We start from the raw sequence: 11,279 nt of genomic DNA on the forward strand, positions 1-11,279 counted from the left end.
AAAAAGGATTGTATTTTTATTATTTTTTTAAACTTATTTACTTGCTTTATTTATCTATTCTTGCCAGTCCTGGGGCTTGAACTCAGGTGCTGGGCAATGTCCCTGAGCTTCTTTTGTTAAAGGCTAGCACTCTACCACTTGAGTCCCAGCGCCATTTCTGGCTTTTTCTGTTTGAGTGGTGCTGAGGAATTGAACTCAGGGCTTTGTGCATGCTAGGCAAGCACTCTACCACTGAGCCACCTTTCCAGCCCCCCAGCCCCTGTTTTTGTCATCTCTAAGTAGTTGTTACAATGCGATTACAACTCAACTTGTCAGTTTATGAGTACAATACATCTTGAATCAGTATCATACCTTCCAGTGTTCTTAAGCTATATTCTGATAGGATGGTGCGCCTCCTTCTGGTCACTGTTGGAATTGCAGCATAGCTCTATCAGACACAAAGGAAGGCACTAGTGCTAGGGCTGAAATATTAGAAGGTGGAAATCTCAAGTAGGGGAGACTCTTCTGGGGGAGGAGGGTCTGGGTGCTAGAAGAACAGCCTAGAAGCTGCACTTCTCCACTGGGCCCTGCAGTACACACAGAGAAATAGAAGACCATTGGTGACAAGTCGTTCAGGCCTCTGCTGTGTAGAAGAGGCGTGAAGTGAAGGGGAAAGGGCCAAGGCCTCCTCGGGACCAGGCGGCGTGGCCTGGGCATGCTCCCCTAGCTCTTGTTTGTGAATAGGTGGAAGTGGGACTCTGAACCTGGAGATGACATGCTAGTGACCCCAGACACCGCCATGCCATCTAGTGTCATGCCAGGTCTGACATTTGAGAGCCAAGACAGCTTTCCTGGGTGCTGAGGAGTGCCTGGCACACATTCCAGATGACTCTGGCTGGGGCCCCAGGAAATACCCTCCCCCCTACCTTGCTAGAGCCAGACTGCCAACTGCTCTGCCAGTGAGGGCCAGTGGGGGCTGTGCGCCTGCCTGAGAGCTGGGGAAACCGCTGGGTCCTGCCTGGGAAGACAGCCGAGTTCAGCCAGGATCTCGGCATTGCCCAGAACCTCCCTTCCTGAGCCTCCCAGAAAGGGGTGGGCCTTGTCCCTACCAGACCAGCTGATGGGGGTTTGAGTCCCTGCTCTGCCACCAGCCAAGCAGGGCCTGGGCAAGTTCTTCACCCAAGCCTCAATTTCCCCATCTGTAAAACGCAGAGAATTCCAAATGGAAGGTCTGGACCCGATTGGGTATTCACACTTGTCAAAACAAGTGTTTTGAGCTGGGAAGATGGCTCAGTGGTAGAGTGCTTGCCTAGCATGCATGAAGTCCTGGGTTCGATTCCTCAGTACCACATACACAGAAAAAACTGGAAGTGGCATTGGGTTCAAGTGGTAGAGGCGAGGCCCTGAGCCTGTGCCCTAGGACTGGCAAAAATCAAGCAAACAAACAAAAAACCCAAACTTGCCAAACGTCCAGGATGGTGGTGGCTCACACCTGGCTATTCAGGAGGCTGAGATTTTTCTTTTCTTTTCTTTTCTTTCTTTCTTTTTTTTTTTGTTGGTCTTGGGGCCTGAACTCTGGGCCTGGGTGCTGTCCCTCAGTAATTCAGCTCAAGGCTAGCGCTCTACCACTTGAGCCACCTTCCCAGCCCCCAAAAGTCTGAGATTCTTATCTCTAATTAGCCACTAAAAAGCAGGAAGTAGAGCTGCGGCTCAAGTAGTAGAGCACCAACTTTGAGCAAAAACACTCTAAGGGACAATGCCTAACCCCTGAGTTCAGTACTGCCCCCCCCTCCAAAAAAAAAGAAAAATATTACCAAATTGGACACTTTCAATGAAGAGGCAAGAGGCATCGCTTCACATGCTTTAAGGCCCGTAGACCCCCAAGGCTTCCTGCTCAGCAAGATTCACAAGATTGGGGGTGCCCCAGGGGCCAGGCTCAGGGCCCTCATGTCACTGGGCTCCAGTGCCAGGCTGTTGTGTTCCTTTGTTTTTTGCAGAGTGGTTTGCTCATCCGTGAAGACAGACTCTGACCCAGGGAACCCAGGCTGTCAATCAAGCCCAGGTACTTCCTGCCTTTGCCCTTCCTGCTTCCTCCCTGCCTCCCTCCCATCTTCCAAGGCCAGTTGCCTGGCCTTGGTTGCCAGGGGTGCATCTGCTGCTGACCTAGCAGCCCGTTCAGGGCAATCTGTCCCTGTAGGGGTGAGGACTGCAATTGTTGCCCCATGGAGGGAGGAGGAGGGGCCTATCCGAACCAGCCCCTATCCCAGCCCATGACCTGTTTTCGCCGTAAGTCTGAAGGGCAGCATGGCCTGAGGCCTGGGAGGGTCCATGGCACGTGTCCTGACTTCAACTTCACGTGCTCGGGCTCCAAAGTCCACCTGTCCACACATCCAGGCCTGGGGCGCCATGTTGGGTACCCTGGGAAAGCCCTTTGACCCTGGGTGGCTTTGAGCTCAGGCAGAGAGAAGGGGCACACAGGGTCACAGCAGTGTAGAAGCCCTGGCAGGAACTGAGCCTTCCAGGCTCCTGTAAGTCTGCCCCGGGACACCTGTGACCTTTCCCAGTCAATTTGCCTGAGGAGCCTGGGGTCCAATTCAATGTATTGGAAGACACAGTTTGCCTGCAATTGTGAGTGAAGCTCATTGAGCTGCAGGTGGGAGACACACCTGGGGCTAGCGAGGCTCCACCCTCTTCTGCACCTCCTGCAGGTGAGGTGCATGCTGGGCAAGGGCCCAAGCTTTTCATTCTGTGCCATGGGGCTCGAACTCAGGGCCTTGTGTTCTTGCTTAACTTTTTCACTCAAGGCTGACACTCTTCTCTACCACTGGAGCCACGGCTCTATTTCTGGCTTGTTGCTGGTTAATTGGAGATAGAGTCCCACAGATTTGTCTTGTCTGGGTTGGCTTTGAACCGTGATCCTTAGATCTCCACCTCCTGTGTAGCTGGGGATTACAAGGTCACGTTTCAGAGCTGTGGCCTTGACCACTGAGCCTCTGAGTCTGATGTGAGGTGGGTTGCATTGTTGGGGTTGTGGTGGGGTTCAGGACAGCGCATCGAGGCCCTGCCTGGCACAGTCTTGCAGGACACACAGAGCAGTTCTGACAAAGGAGGCTCAGATGCAGGCCCCCACCCCCACCCCCACCCGTGGCACACTGCTGCCCGTTCTTTAGCCACTGGCCTTGGTCCAGAGTCAGCCTCTGAGGCTGGCCGCCGGTGGCTCATGTGTCACCCCAGCTAATCAGGAGGCTAAGATCTGAGGATTGGGGTTCAAAGCCAGTTCGGGCAGGAAAGTCCCTGAGACTCTCTCTTTTTACTTTATTTTTTTTGGGTCCGGTCATGGGGCCTGAACTCTGGGCCTGGGCGCTGTCCCTCAGCTCTTCAGCTCAAGGCGAGCGCTCTACCACTTGAGCCACAGCGCCACTTCCGGCTTTTTTTCTTTTTGCTTATGTGGTGCTGAGGAATCGAACCCAGAGCCTCATGCATGCAAGGCAAGCGCTCTACCACTGAGCCACCTTCCCAGCCCAGAGACTCTTATTTCCAATTAACCACCAAAAAAGCCGCAGTGGATATATGGCTCAAGTGGTAGAGCACAGCCTTGAGCAAAAAAGCTCGGGGACAGTGCCCCAGGCCCTGAGTTCAAGTCCCATAACTGGCATACACACACACAATTCAGCCTTTGATGCTAGCTCACTCCAGCTCTTGGGATTGGCCTAAGACCCCTGGGATCCTCCCCAGGCCCCGTGTGGGGCAGGGGCAGGACTCCAGGAATGAGGTGCATACAGGAGGATGGACTGGCTGTTCCTAATTCCCCAGTGGTGGCCTGACCAGGGACAAACTGCCGCAGGCCGAGGGAAGGGCAGGGTGGGGCAGCCCGCTGGTCTCCTGTACCAGGCCAGGAGGTGGCGCTGGGTGCTCACAGGCTCCTCTACCCCTTCAGGCAAGATGTCCAGCAAGGGCTCTGTGGTTCTGGCCTACAGTGGTGGTCTAGATACGTCCTGCATCCTCGTGTGGCTGAAGGAGCAAGGCTATGATGTCATCGCCTACCTGGTGAGCACTTGCAGCTTGTCTGTCCATCTGCCTGTGTGTCATGCTGTCTGTCCAGCCTGCCCTGTCTGTCACCTTCCCTCCTCTTGGCTGAGCCCAGCCTTCTCTTTACACGTGCCTTGAACCAGAACTAGGAAAAGGTGTCTCACTGGGCTTGCTTGGTCTCATCGTCTGAAAGATGGCTGCCCTGCAGGTGCCAGCTGGGACACTGTCCCTGAGCCTTTCTATTCTATGCTCAAACCAGGTTAACACAGCGACAATAACACAAGCACCAAAGCAATTCCGGGCTCAGGGTTTCGAGGCAGGGCTGCCACCACCCTGCACACACATCTGCTCCCAGTTTTTTGAACTCAGCCTAGGGACTGTCCCTGAGCTCCTCAAGGCAAGCACTTTACCCCTTGAGCCACAGCACCACTTCTGGCTTTATCTGCTTCTGTGGTGCTGAGGAATCGAACCCGGGGCCTCACCCATGCAAGGCAAGCGCTCTACCACTGAGCCACCTTCCCAGCCCTGGGCTTCCTGACCTCTCCACCTGGCAGGCGAGACCACCATCTACACCATCACAGCCCTGCTTTTCCCAGAGTGACCACACGGGGGCCCAGGTACACTCCCAATGGCCTGAGTACCCCCTCCCCCCCACGCCGAGTCACTGTGGCTGCTGCGGGGGGGGGGGGGGAGGGGGTGGGGGGGAGGGGCTGGGCTGGGGTCATAGCGCTCTCTGGCCCCTGGGGGAGGCGTTCTCCAGGAAAGACCCCTTCCAGGGGAGGTCACCACAACCCAGGCAGGCCGGAGGAGCCGGGAGTCCCGTGCTGTCCCCGCAGCCGTTCCTGTCACTGCAACTGACCCTGGCCCAGGGACTCAGGGCCCAGGGAGGTGGGGGCGTGGCTCAGTCGCTGCTGCCTGGGGAGGGACGACACTGTGTGGATGTCCAGTGTGTGCTGCCCATCTACCCTCAGGCCACTGCGCTGCACAGCCAAAAGCCTGAGCCCTGTCTGGCCAACACCTGCAGCTGCGCTCCGGGGAGATTTCTCCGGTCTGGTGAGCAGAAGGCAGGAGTCAGAGCTCATGTGGGGACCCGGGCAGCAAGCCAGAGTCTGGCCGCCGACGTCTAGACAGGCTGGGGAGCGCCCCTGAGTCTAGGCCCCGCTGGCCTGCCACCTGGCCAGGAGCCCGGGGTGCCCCGGACCGTGGGCAGCCCCGGGGTGGCATGTGCCCAGGCCCAAGGAGGGGACACTGGTGACATCGTTGGGCCCCAGGCTTCTGTCTCAGCCACCTAGGTGCCAGGAATGGCTCCGCCCACCCTTGTCCCCAAAAAAAGCAGTTTCTTCCCCCCAGAACACGCGGCTGTGCGGCCGCAAGCCCGACCTGCGGAGCAGCCCTCCACGGGCCACTCCGCTCACTGTGCCTCTCGCTTCCACCCCACAGGCCAACATCGGCCAGAAGGAGGACTTCGAGGAAGCCAGGAAGAAGGCACTGAAGCTCGGGGCCAAAAAGGTATGAGCGGGAAGCAGGGGAGGTGGCGTGGAGGCCGCAGCGGGGCCTCCGGCTCCGGGCCTCCACCCCTCTGCCCGTTGGTCTTCTTGCTTGAGGTCAAGTTTGGTTTTCAGGTGTGTGCATGTCCTCAAGCCATCACTCAGCCATCCATCAGCATCCATCCACCAGCATCCATCCAACCATGTGTCATCCAGCCATCTCCCCAGCATCCATCCACACATCTACCCAGCCCATCATCCATCCAACTACCTATCATCCATTGCCATCTACCTATCATCCATTACCATCTATTATCCATCCATTTATATATCTACCCACCCATACATACATCATCCACCCATCCATCATCTATCCATCCGCACATCTATCTATCCTTCTACCCATCATCAATCCGTCCACCCATTCTCCCACCCATCATCTACCTATCTATCCATCAATCTATCATCCATCTGTCTGTCATCTTTATTCCATCTATTTACTCATCATCCATCACCCATCCATCCCTCATCCATCCATTGATCACCCATCCATCCATTGATCACCCATCCACCCATAGTCTATCCATCTACTCATCATCTATATCCATCTTCATCATCCATCCATCCATCCATTCACCCATCATCTATCCATGTTATCTGTCTTTCATTCATCTTTCATCCATCCATCTTTATCACCCATCTAGCCATCATCCATTCATCCATCTATCTTCATCATCCATCTGTCCATCATCCATCCATCTATCTTCATCATCCAACCATCCATCATTCATCCTTCCATCCACCCATCTATCTAGCCCTCGTTCACCTATCAGTCCATCAGATATGTACCTATCCATTCAATTATCCATCCAACTCTCATCCATCCATCCACCCCTTGTTCATCTATCCATCCATCCATCCAATATCTATCACACATCTATGCATCATTCATACACCTGTTACCCATCCATCTATTCATTTATCCATCTGTCATCCATCTAATCATCTATCCTTCCAACTACCCATCCACTTATCTATCATCTTATCATTCATCTATCCATCCACTTATCTCTCTATCCATCTGTCATCCATCTAGCCCCCCCACCCGCCCATAATCCAGCCATTGAGTCAGATGTCTATCATCCTCCTATCAGCCAGTCATTATGTGTCTGTCCATTCATTCATCATCTGTCATCATCCACCTGTGTATCCATCCATTCACGCATCCTCCATCCATACTTCTTAAGTCTGTCCCTTCACCCATCCCTCAGTCCATTCAACAAGAGCAGGAAGTTGACTTGAAATGGATGCCAATTTAATGCTAGCTACTTCCTTCTCAGGAAGCTGAGATGTGGAGAATCTTAGTTCAAAGCCAGCCCAGGCAGAAAAGTCTGTGAGATTCCATTTCTAATTAACTAGCAAAAAAGCTGACTTAGAGGTGTGGCTCAAGTAATAGAGCACCTGCCTAGCAAGTATAAGGGCCTGGTTCAAATCTCAAGACTGAAGGTTAGCTTTGAATCTCTTGTTCTAGTGAAGGATCTTGGTCTTAGGACCACTCCCCATCCTACACGTACGTATTAATTGAGGATACACCCATCATTGCTAATACACAGTCACCATATTTAAAAAGCAAAAACTAAAACAGGAGAGCTAGCACTAGTGGCTCATGCCTGCAAACCTAGCTACTCCCAGAGACTGAGATCTAAGGATTGTGGGTTTGAAGTCAGCCTGTGAGACTTATCTCTAATAAACCACCAAAAAGCCAGAAGTGAAGCTGGCTTAAGTGGTAGGGCACTGGCCTTGAGGACAATGCCCAGCCCCATCACACACACACACACACACACACACACACACACACACACACACGCGAGGGTAAATGACCTCTGAGTGACATCACACAGTGTTTCCACACAGTCTCCCTGAGGGGTCTCGGGACCCCCTACCTACGGCCTGCATCTTGGGAGCCATCACTGTGCGCCGGCTTCTCATTCTTGGTGGTACTTACGTGTGGCTGTCCTGGACCTTTGAGGATGTTAACAACGTCCTTCTTCCAGGTGTCCCAGGTCCTCCCCTCCCTCTCTGCCTCCCCCTCCCCTTCCCCTCCCCCCTCCTGCAGTCAGGTTCCATCACGCAGCCCCTGGGGCACACACACCCCTGTCTGAGAACCACTGCCCTCTTGATCTCTGGCAACTGTGCTCCATCATGTTGGAAAGAGTTCAGAGCCACATCCATTTCATCAGGATCGATGAACAGTGTCTGTCATGAGTGCAAGAGGGGGAGCGGGAGCATGGATTGCTGGAATTGATGAGTGATGCCTCACTACCTCTGCCGGAGGAGCTGGTAGAGCTCTCTGTGGTCTATTGCTCTGGGCCCCCTGAGCCAACCCCCTACCCAGGGCTCTGAGTTCAAGTTGGATACCCCCCCCCCATTCCTGCCAGGCCCCCCTCACAGCCCCTCTCTCCACAGGTGTTCATCGAGGACGTGAGCAAGGAGTTTGTGGAGGAATTCATCTGGCCTGCCGTCCAGTCCAGCGCCCTCTATGAGGACCGCTACCTCCTGGGCACCTCTCTGGCCAGGCCCTGCATCGCCCGCAAGCAGGTGGAAATCGCCCAGAGGGAGGGAGCCAAGTTTGTGTCCCACGGTGCAACGGGAAAGGTAAGGCGAAGAGTGGGCGGGTAAACTCCTCCCCACCAGGGGCGGCGGGCGCCCAGTCTCCTGGGCAGCGGCAGCAGGGTGCTGAGGGGAGATGCAGGAAAGGTCAGAATAGAAGCGAGCAGATGACGCCGTGTGTGTCGCAAAGCAGCAAAAACCCACGCGGGGGGCATGACTCAGTGTTAGAGCACCCGTCGGGAACAAACAGCTTTCTGAGAGAGCAAAGTAAGGTCTTGCATTCAAGCCCAGGTAGTAGCACCAAAAAGGAAAGAGCTGGGCACAGTCGCTCCCCCCGGCACCGGCGCCGCCAGCTCGCGCGGCATCTGCTGGCCTCGCGCTGAGCTCCGTGGGCTCCTTCCTGGCCCTTGGGGCCCCCATCTGCTAGCGAGGGACAGGAGAAGGGCCCGGGGCAGGTGGCAGGGTGGAGGGGGAGCTGTGGTCCAGGAAGAAGCCCCGGGGTGAGCACAGGTGTGCCAGCCACCGGGCTGGGTGAGGCTGGCACAGGGGGCAAAGGGCAGCAGCCGCGTGGGGAGAAGCCCGGGGGTCAGAGCCGTTCCGAGGCCACGCGAGCAGTTTGGCTGTTGTGAAGATGCCCGGTGGGGGGCATGGGAGGGCCGGGGCAGCATGGCGTCACCCAGAGAATGCAGGGGGACCATCTGGGCCAAAATGGTGGAAGGCAGAGACTGGGGTGTCTCCTCCACACCCCCCCGGCCCTGAGGCTCCATCATGGATAACGGGGCACTGAGAAACAACAGAAAGGCTGAGCTGGCTTTCTGGGGACCCCCCCCCCGCCCCAGGCAGCAGAGGGCACAGGAGCAGCACCGAGACGTGAGCCTTGGGTTTAGGCCGCACGCAGCCAGGCGACCTAGCGCCATGGCTTCCCCTTGCACAGCTGTCTTCCCATGAGCCTCTGCTCCCTCCTCTGCAAATGGGGATAAAAATAGCCCTGAGCGCATGAGATGCTTAGGAGCGTGGAGCAAGAATAATTTGAAGAATGTGCCCAGCACGACGGAGACAGTGTTCAGGACCCGCGAGTATAGGCGAGCTGAGGTCAGCACAGAGTAAAGAACGGCTCCCAGGGCTTGGTGCCGGTGGCTCACGTCTGTAATCTCAGCTACTTGGAGAAGTGGAGATTAGAATTGCAGGTCCGGGAAAGACCAGGCAAAGAAGTGTGCAAGACTCCATCTCAATGAAAATGCTGGGCATGGTGGCACACATCTGTCATCCCAGCTGCAAATGGCAAGTGTACATAGGAGGTTGCAGTACAGGCCAGCTCCAGAAAAAAAAAAACTAGGAATGAGACTCTACCTTAAAAATGACGAGTGCAGAGCCGGGCACTGATGGCTCACACCTGAAATCCTAGCTGCTCAGGAGGCTGAGATCTGAGGATCCAGATTCAAAGCCAGCCCCGGCAGGAACATCTGTGAGACTTATCTCCAGTGAATCACTGGAGAACCAGAAGTGGTGCTGTGGCTCAAGTGGTAGAGCACTAGACTTGAGCTGAAGAGCTGAGGGACAGCGCCCAGTCCCAAAGTCCAAGCCCCAGGACTGACCACCGCCCTTCCTCCCCCCCCCCGCAAAAAAAAAGAAAAACTAGAAAAGAGTAGGGGCCTGGCTCAAGTGGTAAAGTGCCCGCCTAGCAACATGAAACCCTGAGCTCAAACTCAATGAAGGAGGGAGGGAGGAACGGTATGTGTGTGTGGGGGGGGTGGTATCTGTCTCAATCTGTTCCGAGAGGACTTTAGACACTGGAAAGGACCTGCCCTCCACTGGGCCTTCTGGGTGCAGTCGGGCTACATTCAGATGGGAGAAGGCAGTAGCAGTGGAGGTGGGTCTGGTTCTGGCTTGAGCCACTCCTGGGGTCCAGGCAGAGCTGCCCCTCCCACCCCCAGACCGGCTGGCCAGTGGCCTGCCCACGGCTATGTGTGCAGGGCCTCTGTGTGGCCACCAGAGGGCGTCAGAGCCCTGGGTTTGAAGAGACCCCGGAGCGGGAGAGATGGTGTCGGGAACACGGGACTGTTGAGGGGGAACCATCCAGGGCTGCGGGCAGTGGGATGGTGCAGGGGGACGCCGGACTGTCCCTCGCCAGGCAGAGGCAGGCGTGGAGGGACCCGGCCGTGGCTGTCCACATGTTGGTAGCTCTGATCGGGACGCGGCCTGCGTCTCACTGCCCAGCCCGGGCTGGCCTAGAACTCCTCATCCTGACTCAGCTGCCCGAGTGCTCGTTACAGGTGTGAGACGCTGCACCTGGCTCTTCAGGGTTGCGGATACTGATTTGGTGTGGGGTTTTGTTGTTGTTCGGGGGGGTGTGTGTGTGTGCGTGTGTGCATGTGTGTGTGCACGCGCGTGTGCACGGCATGCCAGTAGTGAAGCTTGAATTCAGGGCCACACTGTACGGATTGTTCCCTTCAAACCCAATCAGTCCTTAGCCTCTGAGTAGCTGGGACTACAGGCTTGACCACCAGTCCCACCCTGTCCTGGCCGCCTGCTGAGAGCTCTGTGTCCTGGGTCTCGCTCCAGGATGAGCCAGGAAGGACCAGGGCTTAGGGACACCACCCCAGCAGGCTCTGGGAAGGGGAGGCTGAAATAATGGGGGGGTCAGCGGTGGCCCCCAGGGGATGGGACATCCCGGCCACAGGAACAGCCGTGCCAAGCCCAGTGGCTGAGGGCAGGTTTCCTGGTGCACCATGAGCCCGTCCCTGCCCCCCCTCCCTGCCGAACACACAGAGCTGGGGACCCCCAGCCCCACATAGTTTGGGGAAAAGAGCCTGGAAATGGGAGGCTTGGTCTCTGGAGATCAGGGGTTGCCTCCGTGGGTGACACCGATGGAGTCTGGCCATCCAGGTGGGGCTCACCGCCTTGCACGCATGTGCGGTGTAGCCGCGTGTGCACACACACGCCCGTGACGGCTCTGAATCCCCGCCACCGGAATCCGGGTGGGGGCTCACCGCCTTGCACGCATGTGCGGTGTAGCCGCATGTGCACACACGCCCGTGACGGCTCTGAATCCCCGCCCCCGCACCCAGAGCTGCCCGCATGCTGGGGTCCTGGTTTGAGGGGGAGATGGAGGTGTCCTGGGCCCCCTGTGTGGGAGGATGGGCTTGGAACCGGCTCCGGAACAGATGGTGGGGG

At 56.3% G+C, this 11,279-nt stretch overlaps 1 protein-coding gene across 1 annotated transcript in view; it reads left to right on the top strand.

The window, feature by feature from the left end:
* The first annotated feature begins 1,958 nt into the window (after positions 1 to 1,958).
* The window catches only part of Ass1 (argininosuccinate synthase 1), a 47,224-nt gene continuing 37,903 nt past the window's right edge, over positions 1,959 to 11,279 (top strand). The window contains exons 1-4 of the mRNA XM_013021427.1: positions 1,959 to 2,041; positions 3,917 to 4,026; positions 5,449 to 5,517; positions 7,962 to 8,150. Of these exons, the coding sequence (XP_012876881.1) occupies positions 3,922 to 4,026; positions 5,449 to 5,517; positions 7,962 to 8,150 (363 nt within the window). The 5' untranslated portion in view covers positions 1,959 to 2,041; positions 3,917 to 3,921. The remainder of the gene's footprint in view (positions 2,042 to 3,916; positions 4,027 to 5,448; positions 5,518 to 7,961; positions 8,151 to 11,279) is intronic.

This window comes from Dipodomys ordii, unplaced genomic scaffold (assembly GCF_000151885.1).
Source record: "Dipodomys ordii isolate 6190 unplaced genomic scaffold, Dord_2.0 Scaffold55, whole genome shotgun sequence".
Classification (NCBI taxonomy): domain Eukaryota; kingdom Metazoa; phylum Chordata; class Mammalia; order Rodentia; family Heteromyidae; genus Dipodomys; species Dipodomys ordii.